At 38.8% G+C, this 22574-nt stretch overlaps 2 protein-coding genes across 2 annotated transcripts in view; both read left to right on the top strand.

Moving 5' to 3' along the window:
- LOC132539356 (centrosomal protein of 290 kDa-like) overlaps positions 1-5163 on the top strand; it is a 39844-nt gene extending 34681 nt beyond the window's left edge. The window contains exon 22 of the mRNA XM_060193538.1: positions 5134-5163. Coding sequence (XP_060049521.1) covers positions 5134-5163 — 30 coding nt within the window. The remainder of the gene's footprint in view (positions 1-5133) is intronic.
- A 583-nt stretch (positions 5164-5746) lies between these two features.
- LOC103107413 (uncharacterized protein C12orf50 homolog) lies at positions 5747-21369 on the top strand. Its single transcript, XM_060193537.1, has 6 exons — positions 5747-5780; positions 8863-8970; positions 12983-13087; positions 13388-13582; positions 16032-16124; positions 21038-21369. The coding sequence occupies exons 1-6, from the start codon at positions 5747-5749 to the stop codon at positions 21061-21063; spliced, it is 561 nt and encodes a 186-aa protein (XP_060049520.1). The 3' UTR covers positions 21064-21369.
- Positions 21370-22574: the final 1205 nt, after the last annotated feature.

The raw sequence follows: 22574 nt of genomic DNA, 5'->3' as shown, positions 1-22574 counted from the left end.
GGAGATTGAGATTGAGAGAAGGTACCAACTTGTAGACATGTGTCTGAGCAGATTGGTAATGATTTCTGCCCTCTGTTTTTCATCCATTCTATTCTATCCTTTTTGTATGTGAGTGTGATGTGATTTTACTTTTTTAAAAATTTGTTTATTTATAAAATGGAAACACTGACAAGACCATAGGATAAGAGGGGTACAATTCTCACCACCAGAGCTCTGTATCCCATCCCCTCCCCTGATAGCTTTCCTATTCTTTAACCCTGTGGTAGTATGGAGCCAGGGTTATTATGGGATGCAGAAGGTGGAAGGTCTGGCTTCTGTAATTGCTTCCCTGCTGAACATGGGCATTGGAAGTTCAAACTCCCAGACTGTCTCTCTCTTTCCCTAGTGAGGCAGGGCTCTGGGGAAGCGTGGCTCCAGGACACATTGGTGGGTTAGGCATCATGGTAGCATCTGGAACCTGGTGGCTGAAAAAGAGTTAACATATGAAGACATATAAATTGTTTATTAATCATGAACCTAAAGGTGATTTTACTTTTTTATAATTGCAGAAGGTTTTGACTAACTGTCATTGTTTGGTTGCCTTGAAGCACTAAGCTTCAGCTATAAGTGAAAAAATACTGGTGGTTTCTCCCACTGGAATTTACACCATCTACATAATCTCGTCGTCAACATATCAGGAGTCCAATTGACATCACCAGTTCTAATTGTACATTTCAGTGAAGTATTATTAAACCGTGTTGTCTATTTTATTAATAAAAGATTATTTTCTTTTAAATTTTTTTAAAGAGTTTCTTTTTTAAAATTAATTTTATTTTTGAGAGAGATGCACAGAGAGAGAGAAACACCAGAGCACTGCTCAGCTCAGGCTTGTGGTGGTGTGGGGGATTGAACCTGGGACTTAGGAACCTCAGGCATGAGAGTCTGTGTGCATAACCATTATGCTGTCTCCCCCGCCCTTCTTTTAAATATTTTTCTTTTATTTGTTTTTAATGAAAGAGATACAGAGAGAGACCAGAGCCCTGCTCAGCTCTGGTTTATGATGGTGTTGGGGATTGAACCTGGGAGCTCAAAACCGTAGGCATCAAAGTCTTTTGCAGAACCATTATGATGTCTCCCCAGCCCATATAAGATTATTTTCCACCTCTGACAAACTATTGCTTTCATGGACAGAATGGCCTTTTTCTTCTAACAGTGCTATTTTTCTACTTTTGGAAATGTGAGGATGCTAATATGCTTTCATTATTCAGTCCAACGACATTGTTAGAGAAATAAGCTGCATTAAACATCCAGACCAAGTGATTATTAAACATTTCCATCATGGGCAGGGGTAGATAGCATAACAGTTATGCAAACAGACTGTTACGCCTGATACTATGAAGTCCCAGCTTCAATCCCCCCAGCACCAACATAAGCCAGAGCTGATCAATGCTCTTGTAAAAAAAAAAAAAAAATCATCATTTGCTGAGTTTTTAGCTTGCAGAGTCAGACTTGCTGATTTTCCAAGCATGATAATCTTCCTATGTCAATAAATAGCAGATATTTGTGGAAAAATGTAAATGAAGCTGTAGATTAATATTTTGATCCTTCCACAGGTCAATCCTCTTTGAAAGAAAGATGCCCAATCATTAAAGTGATAGTAAATGCACCATTATTTTATTTTAAATATAATGCTTGAGATACTGTCTTTCAGTCTTTCTTAAAATTTCTTTAGGGGATTAATCTTTTACAATCGACAGTAAATACAGTAGTTTGTACATGCATAATATTTCCCAGTTTTCCACATAACAATACAACTCCCACTAGGTCCTCTGCCATCCTGTTCCAGGACCTGAACCCTCCCCAACACCCACCCCAGAGTCTTTTACTTTGGTGCAATACACCAACTCCAGTCCAAGTTCTACTTAGTGTTTTCTCTTCTGATCTTGTTTTTCAACTTCTGCTTATGAATGAGATCATCCCATATTCATCTTTCTGTCTCTGACTTATCTCACTTAACATGATTCCTTCAAGTTCCATCCAAGATTGGCTGAAAACTGTGAAATCCCCATTTTTAATAGCTGAGTAGTAGTCCATTGTTTTTAGTCTTAATGCCATTTTAATCTGTTACTGAGTTTTAGCTTACATAAAAGATGCAAATGTAAAGTGTCTAGTTCCATACAGAGTTGAGTATAACAGTTGCTCTCTGACATAAGCACATAACATCTGCTATCATTTGCATTATATATATACTCTCAGATTAAAATTTTAACTATTACAAACATCTCTTTCTGGCTGGACCTTTTAGTTTGTTTTTCTACAGAAGAGAAACAAGTTTCAGAAGTGATAAGTGACTTGCCTAAGGTTGCCCAATAACATTCCACAATCGACATTCAAAATCTGTCTAAGTGGTCCCTAGAGCCATAGCTTCTTGCACTAAACTGTGCTGTTTCCTACTGCCTCCTTCCTATCCTCATCTTTATGTGAAACTTTGAACAAGGAAGCAGCATGTAATCTTGCTGGATCTTAACTAGGCAATTCGAAAATTTTCACCACCCTCTATGTCTGTGAATAACTTCAAAAGCGATTTGAGAGAATACAGGTCCTGGAAAAGGATGACAGAGGACCTAATGGGGGTTGTATTGTGATGTGAGAACTGAGAGATGTTATGCATGGACAAATTATTGTATTCACTGTCAACTATAAAACATTATTGCTCCAATAAAAAAATTTTTTTAAAAAGTAATTCAAGTATTAGGATTTAGGTATTCAACAGACTTTCTAGTTTAGGGCTGTTATAAACAGTTTTGTAAAGTTTTTTTTTCTTAAAAAAAGTTTTGTAAAAAATATATTTTCTAAAATTCATATTCCATAATTTCCTTGGGTTGGCTAACTTTATGCTCAGCTTTTAGTTAATATGTTTATTGTGTATCCTATCCTAGGTTTTTGATTTTAAACTTTTTTTTTCATTACTTTGTTACTGGGTAGAGACTAAAACTGACAGCAGAGGGAGAAATAGGGAGAGACACAGAGAGACACCTGCAGACCTGCTTCACTGCTCTTGAAGCTTTCCCCCTGCAGGTGGGGACCAGGGGCTTGAAGCTGGGTCCTTGTGCACTGTAATGTGTGCACTTAACCGGGTGCACACCATCACCTGACCTCATAAACTTTTCTTATATTCAAAGTTCCTTAAGTGATATATTATTTGTCCTTATTTTTACAACTCAATCTGACAGTTTTGTCTTTTGATTAGGATCCATCTATCATAAGTACTGACCTTATTTTTTTATTTCTTTATTGGGGAATTAATTTTTTACATTCTACAGTAAACACAATAATTTGTACATGCATAACATTTCTCAGTTTTCCATATAACAATACAACCCTCACTAGGTCCTCTGTCATCCTTTTTGGACCTGTACTCTTCCTGCCACCCACCCCAGAGTCTTTTACTTTGGTGCAATACACCAACTCCACTTCAGGTTCTACTTGTGTTTTCTCTTCTGATCTTGTTTTTCAACTTCTGCCTGAGAGTGAGATCATCACATATTCATCCTTCTGTTTCTGACTTATTTCACTTAACATGATTTCTTCAAGCTCCATCCAAGATGGGTTGAAAACAGTCACCATTTTTTTACAGCTGAGTAGTATTCCATTGTGTATATACACCACAACTTGCTCAGCTGCTCATCTGTTGTTGGACACCTGCATTGCTTCCAGGTTTTGGCTATTACAAATTGTGCTGCCAAGAACACAGATCTTTTTGGATGGGTGTGTTGGGTTCCTTAGGATATATCCCCAGGAGGGGAATTGCAGGGTCATAGGGTAGGTCCATTTCTAGCCTTCTGAGAGTTCTCCAGACTGTTCTCCACAGAGGTTGGACCAATTGACATTCCCACCAGCAGTGCAGGAGGGTTCCTTTGATCCCACAACCTCTCCAGCTTTTGTAGCTGCTACCTTTTCTGATGTATGACATTCTCACAGGAGTGAAGTGGTATCTCACTGTTGTCTTTATTTGCATTTCTCTGACAATCAAAGACTTAAGTGTTGTTTTTTTCCTTTGAGATTTTTAGATCTCAGCTGTGTGGTTTCCTGGTTTATTTTCTTAAACCAACCATTATGTTTCAAATATTGCTTATGTCCAATTCATTTTCTTTTATCTTCTGAGAATTTTGTAGTAAATGTGGTATACCTTTTTGCTACATAGTACAGCCGTATACTATGGTTTATTTTCTGTGTTTTTTTTATTTAAATATTTATTTATTCCCTTTTGTTGCCCTTGTTGTCTTATTGTTTAGTTATTATTGTTGTCATCATTGTTGGATAGGACAGAGAGAAATGGAGAGAGGAGGGGGAGACAGAGAGGGGGAGAGAAAGACAGACACCTGCATACCTGCTTCACCTGCAGACCTGCTTCACCGCCTGTGAATCACTCCCCTGCAGGCGGGGAGTCGGGGGCTTGAACCTGGATCCTTATGCCCGTTCTTGCGCATTGCACCACCTGCACATAACCCACATACTACACCCAACTCCCTCTTTTCTTTGTTTTTCAGCCTGATTACTCTTTGGATAAACCTGCATGGTTTCTTTCAGTCTGCTCTCTTATTTACTACATCTCTTTCTATCTGCTCTAAAATCCATGGTTCAATTATTAATTTCTATTTGATCTTTTGTTCTCCATTTTACACTCATCCTATCTGCCTTCTCTTTTAAAAACTTCCTATATGACAACTTTTTAAAAAAAAGTCCTTCATCTTTATCTGATTTTTATTCAATTCTATTTATTTTTTAACACTTCTTTTTTTTAAAATTTCTTTATTGGGGAATTAATGTTTTACATTCCACAGTAAATACAATAATTTGTACATGCATAACATTTTCCAGTTTTCCATATAACAATACAACCCCTTTAACACTTCTTTTTTAAACGTGTTTTTTGTTTGTTTATTATTTGATAGGGTCAGAGAGAAATTGAGAGGGGAGAGGGAGATAAGAGTTGGAAAGAGACAAAGCGACACCTGCAGCACTGCTTCACCTCTTGTGAAGCTTTTCGCTTGCAGGTGGGGGCCAGGGGCTTGAATCCAGGTCCTTGCATTCTGTAATGTTCAATTATATTTCATAATTTTCTTCCTAACTCTAATGCTGCTTTTTCTTCAGAGAAACTATTTTTTTGAACAAGTTGATTAGCAATAGACCATCTTGATTATATCAAGGATTTAATTTAAGTTTTATTATTGGTTATCATATAAATTTTGTTTTATCATTGAAGGTATGTAGTCCATATTTCTAGGATATAGTTCTACAAATCACTTCTTTTCTGGGTAATTGGTTGAGAATCAGAAGTGCCTCTCCAAATTTCTCTTTCTTGTTTGGAGGAAGGTTTGAACCAAACTTAAGACAAAGATGTGTTGAAACATACAGAAAATTTCTTTTCAAGTCACTTGTCTGGCTTCAAAGGTGATGCAATTGCCAGAATCAGTGATCTGTTTACAAGTCTCCCAAGTGTCTATTTATTTTTTCCCATGGATCCGACTTTGTACATGAAAAACATGAGAGCCAGACAAGTGATTTGAAAGGAATTTTTCTGTGTTTCAACATATCTTTGTCACCTCATCAGATTTTATCCTCAAGTTTATACAGTCTGAATATAGATTTTTTTCTTTCTTTTTAGCCTAGTATTCTTCTCTTTTCTTTCCTCTCTCTCTCTCTTTGTCATTTCTAGTTTCCTGCAGGAGTAATCCAAAAGGTTTTTTAGGAAAAAAAACTAGAAATGAATACGGAGCTTAATTCAGGGGAAATGTCAGGTTTGTTATAAATGACGTGCAATTAAAATTAATTATCAAGGCAAAAAATAAGGAGTTGAAGCAAGGCGTTTATTCTTTTGCAAAAGGGCGTGCAGCCAACAGTGGCCGTCAGGCAGCAGCGCCCCCTTCATCCTTCTCCCATCTTTTATACCTGAAGCAGAACTGTCTCCTCCACCCCTGGGCTGGGCATCAGAGCTCACAGTCTCCCCGTTGCCTAAATGAGGGAAGGAGAAAGAGAGTCTGAGGGTCTCTGCTGGAGGATTAGCAAGCACTGTAAGGAGCTGACCTAGAGAATCCAGCACTCCTGGCCACAGGGGTCACAGATAACAATTTATAAACAGAATTTTTGTACTAAACAGTTGTTATTTTTTTTAATGTTTTATTTATAAAAAGGAAACATTGACTAAACCATAGGATAAGAGGGGTACAGGAAGGTCTGGCTTCTGTAATTGCTTCCCCGCTGAACATGGGCATTGACAGGTCGATCCATACTCCCAGCCTGTATCTCTCAATTTCCCTAGTGGGGAAGGGCTCTGGGGAAGCAGAGCTCCAGAACACATTGGTGGGGTTGTCTGTCCAGGGAAGTCTGGTCAGCATCATGCTAGCATCTGGAACCTGGTGGCTGAAAAGAGAGTTAACATACAATGCCAAACAAATTGTTGAACAATCATGGACCTAAGGGCTGGAAATAGTTCAGATGAAGAGTTGGGGGGGCCCTCTATTTTGTAGATAGTAGGCATATTTTAGTTATATTCCAAAGGGCCTGTGGCTATACTAGTGTTTTTTTGTTTGTTTGTTTGTTTGTTTGTTTTTTGCCTGAGCCTGAAATCTGATATGCAGGTGGATCCTAATTATTGTCTGGGGATGTGATGTCATGGCTGGCAGAAGGACCAGAAAGCTGGGTCAGGAAAGAGAGTAGCTCCCAAATATGGGAAAGGTGTATAAATATTGTTGACTGTAAATCCCATCCATTTGATGTGATCTGGGGCCCATATTCAGCTTAGGAGCCTATGTGACCTCTGCATCCCTGTAGATCTAAGCTCACATTCTGTGGTCATAAGTAGGAACGTTCCAAACTGCCCCAATATCAGGACCCATCTTCCTCAGGTGTAGCATAGAGTATATTGTCTATCCTCCCTTCGGAGGATGGAACATTCTCTTCTATCGTTGATCCAATTTGAGGGCAAGGTCCTATGGAGGCCCACAAAAGGGTCTATTGTGTTGTCCCTGCTAGGAATGACCTATAACAATGGAGAGAGGGATCTATTCGAGGTCTAGGCCCATCATGTCTGTAAACAGTTGTTCTATTCATGTTCTTTTGAAGAGAAGACCTAACCATCTCTCACAGGTTGAATGTTAATTTTACTTTGCCCATTCTCATTTTTCTTAGGGTTTATAATATCACTGAGCTCTTTGCCAATCTTATTATTATTTTAATATTTTACTTATTCTATTTCAGTAAGAGAGAGACAATGTAAAAGAGGCCAGAGCACTGCTTGGCTCTGGCATATGGTGGTGCTGGGGAATTGAACCTGTGGCCTGGGAGCCTCAGGCATGACAGTTTTTCTTTGCGGAATGATTAGGCTGTCTCCCTAGCTTGCCAATGTCCTTCACTAACTTGTTTTCAGTAATTCAAAATTGAGATTGGCAAGGAAGCTGATATATGATACTCTTTTTTTTAATATTTATTTTTTTATTTATTCCCTTTTGTTGCCCTTGTTTTATTGTTGTAGTTATTATTGTTGTTGTCATTGTTGGATAGGACAGAGAAAAATGGAGAGAGGAGGGGAAGACAGAGAGGGGGAGAGAAAGATAGACACCTGCAGACCTGCTTCACCGCCTGTGAAGCGACGCTCCTGCAGGTGGGGAGCTGGGGTTCGAACCGGGATCCTTATGCCGGTCATTGTGCTTTGCGCCACCTGCGCTTAACCCGCTGTGCTACTCCCTATGATACTCTTTTATGGGAGGAATTAAAATCTTTTTGATGTTTTTATCATTAGCTTTATGTAATCTCCTTAAAGACAGGAACTATATAGAATCGTTTACATTAAATAAACTTAATAGAATCTCTCACACACGATGTGTACTCCATAAATATTTGTAGCATATATTGTTTAAACTGATTGTTACTTTGTGGCAACAAGTTTGTCAAATTTGTAGATGTGTGTAAGTTAGTAGGATGGAATAATGAGCCATATCTAACAAGGCAAACTCCAAACAATGACAAACAAAATCTGTAATTATATTTAAAATATTAATGGTAGAGGTCCTTAATGTTGGAAAAAACCTGAAATGATTGTGAGGAAAAAAAGTGACTTTTTTTTGGTGCTGGGTACAAGATTTCACTATCATTCAGTAATATATGTCATAGTTGCTTAGAGTCGTATAAGAAGATAATTAGCTATTATATATCATTTAATGTTCTTAGATGAGTGACATATGAATTCATTACCTATGTCTGCCATTTGTGCTAATTCCACTTATTTTTTATACAGGTAGCTCACAGTTGGTTATCATTATAAAAGAAATTCACTTGAAACAAAAGTTCTAAGTTTAGAAAGGATGAGTTATATCATGAAGGATCAAGAAATTAACTATAGAAGTAACATTGAAAGAAACTGGATACTTGTAAAATAGATCTTAAAGGGACATTAGACCGCATTAATATATTGGCATATACTACATGGAAAATAAATTATATTTATCTTGTGCCCCTTTAAGTGATGATGGTTTAGACTGAAGGCAAATATTGTTATGTTAAAGATTATTTTAGTTGAGAATTTTCTGGGAACTATCTGTATTTGAACAGACATACCATTATTCATATATATATATATATATATATATATGTTTATATATATATATATACATGTATTCATATATAAAGATAATACCTTTCTACCAACATATAAAGTTAATAATTTCTACTGTTATATATGTATATATCATGGTAGAAATTCTTTTGTATTTCTGTTTAAGCAGAAGTAAACAAAAAGATATTGTAAAAGTTATTCCTGGATTCAAAGTTAGCTTTGTACAACTTGCTGATATCCCTATCACTGACAGTAAGTTATTACCATAGGAGGTGACTGCTCTGTTCCACAGAGGATTGTATTTCTTGAAGTAGAGGAAAAGGAAGCTTTAGTTGAAGAGAAGGAGACCACCACATTGAAATGTGCAAATACGAAAGGTAATGAGCCATTCTATAATCTTGACCCACTTACAATTGGACTGATAAGGTAAACATAAAGGTCAGCTGTAGAAGCCAAGACAAGAAACCAGGTAATAAATAGAAATAAACACAAAGTAAGAGTCAAGAACCTTAAAGGCTTCAGTTTTTTCCTAAAGCCTTCAGTTTTGGCTCTGTTCCCGATTGTGGAGGCAGGCAACTTATTTTTTCCAGCTTTTATTTCCTTTACTGAAAAATTAGCTTATTGGACAACATAATTTCCAAGAGTCTTGCTAGCTCTAAAGAAAACCAGTAGGTTTTCTCTGCAAATCCTTGTCAGATTCTCTTTCCAACTTTACCTACACAATGCTGTTGCATTTTCTTAGAAAACTTTGTAAATACCACAAATACTATTAGCCTTTGATGACTCGGTTTTCTCCATTTAATTATGATTTCTATTATTAATTATGATTTCTATTATTAATTATGATTTCTATTATTAATTATGATTTCTATTATTAATTATGATTTCTATTATATGAACAATTAAGATTATGAAAATAAAATCTATTCTTTATAGTTTATAATCACCTTAGAATCTTCTAACTAGCATCTATGCTGGACATCTTAGTCAGAGACTAAATGCTGTACTGTAATTAGTCACACATAGATTCCATCTAGACACTAGCCAATTTCATCTACTATTTTTACCACTTTTCAATACATGTTCTCAAGATTGGGAAAAAGCACTTGAAGCCAAAATAATAATTTAAAAATAAATCTTATTTATTAATGAGAGAGAGAGAGAGAGAGAGAGAGAGAGAGGAGGGAGAGAAAGAGAGACCAGAACACTGCTCAGCTCTGGCTTATGGTGGTGCTGGGGATTGAACCGTGGACTTCAGAGTCTTAGGCATGAAAGTCTGTTATATAACCACTGTGCTGTCTCTGCAGTTGCAAAGTATCCTTCCTATGTAGAAAATCCTTAACTACATGAAGCGCAGGAGCCACCATCCTTGTATGACTATTTCAATTAAAAGTAAAGAAAATGTAAAGTTAGCCCTTCCATTGTACTATTGCTCATTATCATTTGAGAAAACATAGATTTTGATACTACCCGCATTTGTGGAAGATGGTATTAGTCATGCTTGAAAACACAGAACAAGTGAAAATTATTACATTTAAAATATTTCTGGATACAGGCTGGGAGTATGAATCAACCTGCCAACACCCATTTCCAGCAGAGAAGCAATTATGGAAGCCAGACCTTCCACCTTCTGCTCCCTATAATGATCCTGGGTCCATCTTCCCAGAGGGATAAAGAATAGGGAAGCTTCCAGTGGAGGGGAGGGAATATGGCACTCTGGTGGTGGGAGTTGTGTGGAATTGTACCTCTCCTGTCCAACAGACTTGTCGATGATTATTAAATCAATAATTAAAAAAAACATATTTTTGGAACCTTCGTACAATTGAAACACCAAACAAAAACTACAAATCAACATACATATCGATTCAGAGGAGGTAGGATGTCCATTATATAATGTTAGTACAGTGAAATGCCACATGAGATGATGCTTCTTACTAATGCTGATATTTTATTTTCTGAATTTGCTTTAAAAGAAAACATGGACAGTCCTCATCCAAAGGGTTCCTAGCTACTGGGCTAGTACAACACTTATATTAAATGCTACTGAGAATGTCAGTATGAAATGCAGAGAGGAACCCTCTTCTATTACTTTTTGGCCTTTAGATATATTTGTCTTATTGTGGCTTTGTTTATTTGCAAAAGAAATAAAAAAGGACTGGTTTGAAAATGATTCAGTATTAGGAATTAAAGTCATGCTATTCTACAAATTCTTTTTTTATATACATTTTAAAAAATATTTGTTTATTCCTTTTGCTGTCCTTGTTTTATTGTTGTAGTTATTGTTGTTGATGTCGTTGTTGGATAGGACAGAGAGAAATGGAGAGAGGAGGGGAAGACAGGGATGGGGAGAGAAAGACACCTGCAGACCTGCTTCACCGCTTGTGAAGTGACTCCCCTGCAGGTGGGGGGTCGGGGGCTCGCAAACCAGTCTCCTTATGCCGGTCCTTGCGCTTTGCGCCACATGCGCTTAGCCCGCTGCGCTACCACCTGACTCCTTCTACAAATTCTTGACCCTGCATTGTGATCTAAGTTTTAGTGACGTCTGTATTTCCCCCACTGGTTTTATAGCAGCATTAAAATTAATAACATATTACCTTCTTGGAAGATTAATAGTACAGCATTTAAAATTAAATCCATAAGTGGGAAATTGTCACAAGTTTTTAAGAATCATCTTTGGATTAGTTTTCCTTTTGTTTAAACAGAATTTATTTTAACAGAGTTATTTCTGGGGTTTAGTACCTACATGATGAATTCACCACTCCTGTCAGTTTTTTTAAGTGATTTATTTATTTTTTATTTATTATTTACTTATTGGATACAAACAGAAGAGGGAAAGGGGAGAGAGACACCTGCAGCACTGCTTCAGCACTCATGAGGCTTCCCCCTGCAGGTGGGGCTGGGGGTCTTGAACCCAAGTCCTTGTGTACTGTAATATGTGTGCTCAACCAGTTGCATCACCACTTGGGCCCTGGATTATTTTTCTTGATTTAGCTTCTCCTTGCAATTCAGTCTACTGAGCTGCTGCTTTCGATGCAATTAAGACTCTTGAATCTTCCTTTTCATCCTCTTTCCTTTTCCTTCTTTCCCTTATTTTGTTTATTGAAGCCATATAATACTGTAGGGTTTCAGCTAGGCAATTAAGGGAACTGTGACGGCTTGTCCACAAGAAGCCCAGTTAGTGGCGCTTGTCAAGTATACAATTTCCGGGGGCCGGGTGGTAGCACAGCGGGTTAAGCGCACATAGTGCAAAGTGCAGCGTTAAGAATCCGGGTTCGAGCGCAACCCCTCCCCACACACACACACACACCTGCAGTGGAGAGTCGCTTCACAGCACTCTGCAGGTGTCTATCTTTCTCTCTCCCTCTCTGTCTTCCCCTTCTCTCTCGATTTCTCTGTCCTATCCAGTAACAACGATAGCAATAACAACAACGATACCAACAATGATAAACAACAAGGGCAATAAAAGGGAAAAAACCTCCAGGAGCAGTGGATTCGTAGTGCAGGCACGGAGCCCCAGCAATAACCCTGGAGGGGGAAAAAACAAAGAATACAGGAATACAGTTTCCAAATCCTAGGGGTATGAGCTTCTAGAGAAAAGATCGAACGTGATATTTGAAGAGGGGATGGGCTTAAACTGAGGTAAAGAGCTAGGGCAAAGCTAGATAATATAATCCACACAGTGCAACTGATGTTTATTTTCTCTGTGCAGTAGTTGTGAACGTTTCTGCACCGAGAAATAGGAAAGAATGCTTCTCTCTATAGATCTTAAATAGTTTTAACCTTCTTTGAAAAAATGTACAATAGGAAATTCCTGGAAAATTGAGTATATATATATATATATTTCTGATATAAAAAGATGCTAGAGTGAACTAGCTAATGATTTTAGTATTTAAATCTGATTATTGAGTCCTATTGGTTACGCTATCTATATTCCCAAACTTTTAAGATTTTAGAAAAGTAATGTTCTCTAAAAAATTTTATTTGAATGCAACTTCTTAAGAAATAATAGTTTAGCTTAAAAAAAGTACAAAAGGGTTTACACTCAAAATAATAACCTGACAATAGTTAAAATAACACTATAATATTTATAATTATAATGGGAATGTGCTCTGATGTTATAAAGAGTCTACACATCTCTGGTGAAATACATTTTTCTCTGAGAAATGTTCCTTACTGAAAGTTTTCTTGTCAATTTCTATGTTAGACCTTTTTTGGTACTTAAAAATAAATCACTCTTTGTTCTAAAAAAGCAAAGTACTATGGTGGTGTTTTTTTTTTTCTTTTGCTTGACATGTGAATGCACAGATATGTAATTATCATTTAACAGTAATTTTCAGATGAAAGCATTTTTTTAAAAAAAAAACTGTAAAACTTTGTATCTTTTCTAAGTGAATGATGTCCAGCCAGTGAGGAAACCTCATTTTAAAGGTGTGAAAAAAAGAAAATGGATCTATGATGAACCAAAGAACTTTTCTGGCCCAGGAATGAGGAGAGGTAAATCAACTATACATTTGATATTCTTAAAATTCTAATCAGAGAAGAGATTAAATATCTCAGTGACATTTTCTCACAAGAAAAAAAAGGAGAAAAGAGAGAGAGAGAAAGAGAAGCATGATGCTTGTTCGATCTGTTGGTGTGGATGCTAACGCAGTGCTAGTAACTCGGTTCTTTGAGTTCTCATCATCTCACACTGTGCTAGCCAGCACTCCAAGTGCTATGTTCCATGTTCTGCAGTCAGATTGTTTTAACTCTTGCTGTCTTTATTCCCTTACCCCCTTTTCTTTTACTTGACAGCTGTACAAGCTCAGAATCCTAAAAATAAGATGAGTTATCGCAATAATAAAAATAGGAATGCTGAGAACGCACCCTATATCCATGTTCAGAGAGATGCTGTCAGGGCTGTCTCATTGAACGCACCTCCCCGCAGCAGACCCACAAATGGATCCTACAATAAAGGGGACACTAACAAGGAACCTAAACTCTCTCCAGGTGAGACTGTTTAGCTCTAGGCTTTATTCACCACTGCAGTTATCATTCCTGTTTAGAATCACCTGAAGACAGCAGTTTCTCTCCTTTGCTATCCACCCCCTTCTTTCCCCAGGATAACATCATCATCCCATCTTAGAAAACTGGTGAGAGGATTCCTTCCCCTGTGCAGGAGGGTGCATGATGTAAAGGACATGGAAGAAAACTCATGTCGGGTGCAGATGACTTAACATTGACCCTTCCTAGAGTTTTTGTCTCAGAGAAGTTCCCCCTGGGTAGCTTTATTTCCCTCTGGAGGATTGTTTTCGAGTGGTTGACATTTTCTTGTTCCACTAACTGCATTGTTCAATTATCACTTTCAGACTAGTGCCTTGGCTTTTCTTGAGGCCCTCATGATTACTTTCTGAAAGGGTTAGTTTGGGGGTTAACTGCAATATTTTTGACAACCTCTCAGCTTCTCCCACCATCCACAAATTGCTTCCAAGTCATTTCATCAGGTAATAGGCAAAGTCACAGAGTATGTCAGGATGTATGAAGCCACAGGGGAGGCAGGGCTGAATCCATTTCTTTCTTCCTGTCTCACATGAGTTTTGCTCTTTTGAAGTTGGGATTTAAGTTTTCTCAACGAAGGGACACTGAGTTCCTTATAGTTGTTTTTTGATAATGAGTGTACTTAACCAGGTGTGCTACTGCCCAGTTCTTGTTATTTGTATTGACACTGTAATTGGTAGAGTTCTGAATGTTATGTGCCTTTTGAAACGCAGGCATACATTGTCTTTCTTAGGACATTTTATAATTTAAATAGACATTAGCTTTATTTAAATTGATTTTTCTACTTTTTTTTTTTTTTTTTGCCTCCAGGGCTATCGCTGGAGCTCGGTGCCTGCACCATGAATCCGCTGCTCCTGAAGGCCCTCCCCCCCCATTATTGTTGTTGCTGTTATTACTGCTATTGTTGTCGTTGGATAGGGCAGAGAGAAACTGAGAGAGAAGGGGAAGGTAGAAAGAGGGGAGAGAAAAACACCTGCAGTCCTGCTTCACTGCTTGTAAAGTGACCCCCCCTTTCCTCAGATGCGGAGTTGGGCGGGGGCTCAAACCGTCAGTCTTACTACGGTCCTTATGCCTTGCACCATGTGCACTTAACCCGGCGCGCTACCTTCCGGCCCCCTTTCTTCTACCTTTTAAAAAACAGAATGATGTAAGGGTGTATCTAAGCATATCCTTAACTGAAAACAAAGCTTTTGCTTATTATTGTTGTCATGATCTATTGTTAGTGGCTGACTGTGAACAACTTGGCGCCATTGTTTATGTGTGTGTGAAGGCAACTGCAGTTATACTTAAGGCTGCATTGGCACCATGAGTACAAATGCCAACACAGAGGGAAAAACAAATCCTGAGATTATGATTTATGCTTGGAGAAAGCACTACTGTATAGTGGCACTTGAAAACACAAATACATTACTAGATAGTAATTCAAATACAGATCTGTCAAAAGAAAGTAGATATTGATGGTCATATCAGTATATGAATGCTTTGGTCCCCTGGGACATGGAGCTTGCTCTGGGATAGAAACTGTTACCATCATGGGAATTGTTTTAAGAACAGTAACTGGATAGTACTGCCTATACTTGTCTTTGTGTCTTTCTTAAGACTTTATAAATATCGACAGAGTTTAATGTAAAATCATGGTAAAACAGAGCACATCCAGACTTTCTACTTTTGTGTATTATACTTTTCTTACTTAAGTCTCCAGGGAAAGAGCTTTACTCAAGGAATTGGAGAGCCAATTAAGAATTGGGAGGCCAGGGTGGGGGGGCAGGCAGTCGTATAGCGGGTTACCAGCACGTGGCGCAAAGTGCAAGGACTGGCATAATAATCCTGGTTCAAGCCCCTGGCTCCCCACATGCGGGGGGGGGGTTGCTTCACAGGCGGTGAAGCAGGTCTGCAGGTGTCTTTCTCTTCCCCCTCCTCTCTCAATTTCTCTCTGACCTATCCAACAACAACAATAAAATAACAACAACAATAAACAAGGGCAACAAAAGGGAAAAGGTGGCTTCCAGGAGCAGTGGATTCGTAATGCAGGCAATGAGCCCCAATAACCCTGGCAGCTAAATAAATAAATAAATATTTAAAAAAAGAATTGGGAGGCCATATTCTTTAATATCTTAAATGGCATTAACAAACTCCCTTCTGTCTCTGATGTTTCAACTTAGAAGTGGTAAACTACATTAGCTCCACTTCTGAAATGTTTATAACTCTTCCTTTTTTTTTTTTTTTTCCAGAGCACTGCTTAACTCTGGCTTATGGTGGTATTGGGGACTGAATCTGGGATCTTTGGTGCTTCAGGCATGAAAGCCTTTTTGCATAACCATGATGCTCTTTTCCCAGCCCCTCTTGGAATATTACTTTAAAGTTATAAAATATTTAATTTTATTTTCCTTTTCTTCCTCAGACAAATATATGCCAACATCATATAACGGTTCAGCGTGGCGAAAAAGAATTCCCTTTTCAAAAACATATTCAAAGACTGAAAAGATATATACAGGTAAATATTTCATTGTTCTCTTGATGTATCGTACAATTCAAAAAGCGAATGCAAGTTTTAAACTCAAAGATCATATTCTAGAAAACTTTAAAGTTAATAAAATTTGGAGCTTAGTAGATTCTTGTCTACCAATAACTTTACTTTATTATGTTCTCCTTGGCTTGCTTTTATGTCACCAAAAATATTTCAACAGATTTTTCTCCTTAACTACAAGCAAAGAAGTTCTGTGGTGTATAATGCTAAACTAAAAAAATTTAATATATTGGGTTGTGGAAAAATCATGATGTATTTTTGGATATTTTTCTATGAAAAAACACTTCACAACTTTTCAGAAAACCACTATGAAACTATGTTTTGACATAATACATGAAAGCCCTTCCATGGAAAACCATGGAAAAGTGTTAGCTGAAAGATTCCAGTGGCTATAGTCTTTCCCAGTGCCAATGGCTTGGACATCCTGGAGGACTCATTAAAACAGTAGTTTGTAATAGACCTTACGTCTACAAAAGGAAACAAAAAAATTGGAGTTTGTGACTCAGAAATCACTTGATCTCTATGTTACCTCTGGTGGACAGTACTAATACACGGGACAAGGTGGGCTAGTTCACACCCGGTTTTGCTAGATGCAAATGAGCTTTCAGTTAGTGTAGTTCTGATTAGTGGGACATTTGCCAAGCTCTGATTGATTGAATTTTAATCTTAACCAATCATTTTCTACTCTGGCAAATAAATCTGAAACTAGACTCTAAAAAGATGCCCAGTTTTGTCTGTCTTATTTTTTTTTTAATTATTATTTTTAACCTAGACTTGGGATAACTTTCTTTTTATTTATTTTTTTTTATAGACCATATTTGGTGGTTCTTGTGTAGAATGTTCAGTGTCTTTTTATTGCTTGTCCTGGTGCTGACTGAATAGCTTTGGACAAACATATGGTAGACAGTGATTCCCGTTACTTCCAAGAAATGTGAGCCTTTCAGAAAAAGAGTTCAGATGACCCAGTCAATAACCATTCAGAATGATCTGAAATCTATAAGCTCTCATATAAGATCTTCCCAGAATGAACTAGAACACATCCAGTCTAAAAATTGTTCTTTTTGAGAGACAGATAACTGAGATCTTCTAAAGACAGTGATTCTCTAACTCTTTTCTTTTTAATATTTATTGTATTTATTTATTCCCTTTTGTTGCCCTTGTTGTTTTATTGTTGTAGTTATTATTGTTGTTGTCGTTGTTGGATAGGACAGAGAGAAATGGAGAGAGGAGGGGAAGACAGAGAGGAGGAGAGAAAGATAGACACCTGCAGACCTGCTTCACTGCCTGTGAAGTGACTCCCCTGCAGGTGGGAGCCGGGGTTCGAACCGGGATCCTTATGCCGGTCCTTGTGCTTTGCGCCACCTGCGCTTAACCCGCTGCACTACAGCCCGACTCCCGATTCTCTAACTCTTAAGGGTAAATGTTGTCTCCCCATCTCTTCCCAACTCATGTTGCATGGCAAGAAAGTCTGAGGGAAACTGATGACATTTCCTCTTACCTCTGTGGGCATTTTCATATGTGTTTGCAGCTAATGGGGATGGGGGGCTGTGTGTGGTGAGTCAATGAAAATCCTGGATCAAATGAAGATGTTGGACCACATCTTGTTATTCCCTGGTTTCCTTGTGGGCAGGATGGCATGTGGAGTATGGAGGGACGTGGTCATCTTCCCCAGTCCCAGTGACCCTTCTTGTATCTCAGCATCCTTCTTCCACTCACTTCCTTCAGATAGTTCAACGTAAATTACAGAAGGACTTGGGGCAAGATGATGTCACTTGAGAGCAGGAAGCACGTACCGCATGTACCGCACGTACGTATGCATATAGCACAGGAAAGGAGACTGAAAGGGATATAAGCTGATGGAATTGAAATTGCTGTTTCAATCTGGAGAGTAAGGAGGAGCATTAGGGGAAAGGAGTGTGGAGCCATTTATCCAGTACGTTTATCTGGTATGAATCCCCTTCTTTTCTCCTAGCTCCACCAGTCATACCAGGTTCCAAGGACAGAGAGATCAGGGATAGATTTCCCCTTGGAGATTTATAAGAAACTGAACATAATCAAGGGGATTTACTTTTCACTTCCTAATATGACACAGGGCTAAGGGGGGTGGGGTGGAAGCTCTAGAGAGAATGTCACAATGCCATCTAGTGAATGGGTAGAGAGAAGACCATGCCAGGTCCATCGCATGAGGCCTAGGAACAGTCACCAGAGACGTTCAGTATCTGAGGTTGACTGGTTACAGAATCACATATCCCTGTGCGTTTCAAGTGAAAGTGTATTTCTGGGAACAAGAACCAACAATCTGGTACAGACTATCTCGACTAGAGTGAAGAGACAGAATCAAGAAGGTGTTTCTGCAGTTGGGTCTCGTTGAAAGGGAGGTGTCAGTAGTCGCAGTTTCAACAAGTTGTTTCAGCAGAGAGCAAGAACATTGGGTCGAGGAGATGGTGCAGTGGTAGCACACAGGACTAGCATAGAGAGAGACTCCACGTTCAACCCCCACCCAGCACCATCAGTAGAATCAGAGCTGTGTAGTGCCCTGTCCAACTACATAAGGCGAAGAAACCTAGCCTCATCCACTGATCAAATCCTGTTCCTTGAAGGATAGTCTGAGGGAAACCAACAAAGACATCACCTGGGAATTTGTTAGAAATGTAGAAACCTCATCTCAAGACATACACAATAAGATTCCTCTCTGAATTGATGAGGACACATACTGAAGTTTGAGGAAATCTTAGATTACCTGGGTCACTAACCAACAGCATATGACTCAGATTGTTGAGACTCAAGGTTAAGATTACATTCTCTTGGGGCCTGGCTGGTGGTGCCCCTGGTTGTAACACATGTTGCAGTGCTCAAGGACCCAGGTTCGAGCCCCAGGTTCTCACCTGCAGGGGAGAAAGACTTGTGAGTGGTGAATCAGGGCTGCAAGTGTCTCTCTGTCTTTCATCCTCTCTATCTCCCCCTTCCCTCTCAATTTTTGGCTGTCTCTATCCAACAAATAAATAATGATGATTAAAGGAAAAAAAAAAGATCACATGCTCTTTCTGCCATGCACCAGCAACCTCCCCTCCATGGTTCATATACTTACAGTTAGAGTGAACAACAGAGAGGTGGAGAAGGGAGAAAAAAATTCAAATGTGAATGTGGTTGAAACATATGTGCACACAAACTTTTAATTGGACTACGTTTATGTACAAAGGATTAAACAGGTTTTCAACATCAGAGAGACTGGGTATTTAGAGTCAAGAAATGAAGTGGAGTTCTACTTATGTGTCAACAACTGCACTATAAATTATTAAGCCCCAATCAAGTGGAAAAAAAGCAGCAATGAGCCTTTAATTTTTTTTTTTTTTGGTATTTCAAGAATAATGTATTTCCTTTAAATGTTTTTTTAAATTATCTTTATTGGATAGAAACAGCCAGATATCAGGAAGGGAGGAGGAGATACAGAGGGAGAGAGACAGACACCTGCAGCCCTGCTTCACAACTTGTGAAGCATCCCCCCCTGCAAGTGGGGACCAGGGGCTTGAATCTGGATCCTTGTGTATTGTAACATGTACGCTTAAACAGGTGTGCCACCACCCGGCCCCTCAAGAAAAATTTTTAAAAGTTGCCTTTTCAAAGTTTAGTCTTGGACCCTCAGAACAATTATATTTAGGTTATAAAAATTAAAATTTGTAATATAAAACTGTTTTAGAAAGTCTATTATAAGACATAAAAAAATAAAGGCAAAACAAATAACAAAAAAGTGACATTCTAGGGGACTGGGTGGTAGCACAGCCGTTTAAACGCACATGGCATGGCGTGAAGCACAAGGACCAGTGTAAGGATCCTGGTTCTAGACCCTGGCTCCCCACCTGCAGGGGAATCCCTTCACAGGCAATGAAGCAGGCCTGCAGGTGTCTGTCTTTCTCTCCCCCTCTCTGTCTTCCCCTCTCCTCTCCAGCTCTCTCTGTTCTATCCAACAACAACGACAACAATAATAGTAACAACAACACTGATAAACAACAAGGAAGGGCAACAAAAGGGAAAAAATAGCCTCCAGGAGCATTGGATTCATAGTGCAGGCATGAGCCCCACCAATAACCCTGGAGAAAAAAGGGGGGGGGCATTCTAGCAAAATAAATTTTATTTTCTTAGTTACCTAGCCTGGGAAATTTACAGACTTTAAAATTCTTACCCATATCGCCACCAGAATCTGAAGAGAAGGATTGTGCTTCCTGCCCTCTACTTCCTGCTGGGACACAGAGGAGGGATTTTAACATTTCCCAGTGGGCAAATGGACTGCTTGAGAGTGGAGGCAGAAAACACAAGCTGTCACTGGCTCATTCCCCTAAGGAATATCTGGGAGCCAAGGCCACAGACTTGTAAATGGGCTAGGGAGCCTTTGGGGAAAGGGCTGCAGCTTGCTGTGAGGAAAGTGCAATAGGAGGAGGATGTACCTGTGGCAGCAGAAGCAAAGCACTGAGTGCTCTGAGATAGCTTTCTCCCCTTGTGGTCCTGTGTCCTTTCGATAGGGCTGTAGTTGGTGTGACTGGAGTGTCTCCCAGGCGGGAGCCTCCAGACGGCTGATGGGCACATCCATTCTGTTCATCCTGGGTGCTGCGTACAACCTTTTGTACAGTTTTTATTTTTCCCCATTCTTTTTCACCCCTCCATGCAAATACAGACCGCAGTATTAAGGTTGGAGGGAGGGTGGGTAGCGGAAGGAAGGAGTTCATTTGAATGACATTTTGAAAATTCATCCATTGAAAGCTTGGTTTTTGCTTTGCTTCTAGATATATGGCCAATAATTAGCAAAAGAAGCGCAAACTGCAGGGGCCCTGAAGAATGCAGAAAGGAAAGTCATAGTAATATTTCTGTGTATGTTTTATTATTAGAGCCAAGAAGAAATGGGAGCAAGTAAACCTGAAGGATGAAAAGAAAAAAAAGAGAAAAATGACAAAAGAGAAAAGTACCAGACATCATCTGATTTACTATCAAAATGAAAATTCAAAGAATGAGATATTCACGTACTTCATACTATATACTGGATAGCCAAAGATGATAAAATGCAAATTCTGAAAATAATATGCAGGGAAGTACATTGTGCTCTTTCAAAACTGATAAAAATGCAAATTACAACCAGCTGCTTGCGTATTTATGTAGGTCTGGAATTCATTCAACGCATTTCCACAGACATTTAATAAAATTTAAGTTTGACGATTAAAAATCATTCTTTAATTGTGAACTAAGATTCTACAGAGTGAGGAGAAAAAGTACACTGTTGGTCTGTCTGCTTTACAAGTTTCTTTACAGAAGAAAACTTAAATCTTTCTTTACCTAAATTTTAAGCTGGGCCCCTCAGGGAATAATAACATATCAAGTGTAAACAAATTCAATGGCTTTTCAGGGTTATAGTTTAGAAGAATTCTAAAAGAAAAGCGCTTTGGTGTTTTATAGGAAGAAATGCAGATAGGCTTATTTTGCAGGACAGTTGCTAAAGAATGCCTTTTAATTGACAACTAAAAAAATTTATCTGCTGAGAAGAGCCACACATAAAATTGAAAAGCATGTCCCTCTTATGAAAACAAAATTTATACAATCATAATGGAAATAAGGACTTGACAGAGGGGAAAAAAACCCATGTAAATTGACAATGTGGTTCCCCAAGAGTGGGTGAGGTTTTAAAGCTTTAATAATTTCAGAAGGGGGGTCGGGCGGTGGGGCAGTGGGTTAAGCGCAAAGTGCAAGAACCAGCGTAACGATCCCGGTTCGAGTCCCCTGCTCCCCACCTGCAGGGGAGTCGCTTCACAGGCAGTGAAGCAGGTCTTCCCCTCCTCTCTCCATTTCTCTCTGTCCTATCCAATAACAAACAACATCAACAATGGCAATAATAATAACCACAAGGAGGCTACAACAACAAGGGCAACAAAAGGGGAAAAAAATGGCCTCCAGGAGCGATGGATTCATGGTGCAGGCACCGAGCCCAGCAATAACCCTGGAGGAAAAATAAAATAAAATAAAATAATTTCAGAAGAAGAAATGCTTACCAATATAAAAAAGACACCATTTCAAAGCTTATTTCCATCTCATTTAGTATATATATGTATATATATATGGAGAAAGAGAGAGAGTCACACCTGCAGGGTGAATGAGTGAATGAAACAAAAACTTGACAAATGTATGCTACAAACATTATACAAGTATAAGGGCAATATAAGTAGTTAGCCTTTTTTTTTTAAAAAAGAATTTTTTAATTATCTTTATTTGTTTATTGGATAGAGCCAGCCAGAAATTGAGAGGGAAGGGGGCGATAGAGAAGGAGAGGGACAGAGAGACACTTGCAGCCCTGCTTCACCACTTGTGAAGCTTTCCCCCTGCAGGTGGGGACCAGGGGGCTTGAACCTGGGTTCTCGCGCACTGTAATGTGAGCTC

This window comes from Erinaceus europaeus, chromosome 7 (assembly GCF_950295315.1).
Source record: "Erinaceus europaeus chromosome 7, mEriEur2.1, whole genome shotgun sequence".
Classification (NCBI taxonomy): domain Eukaryota; kingdom Metazoa; phylum Chordata; class Mammalia; order Eulipotyphla; family Erinaceidae; genus Erinaceus; species Erinaceus europaeus.
The sequence above is the reverse complement of the archived record's forward strand: the minus strand, read 5'-3'. Positions and strand labels throughout refer to the sequence as shown.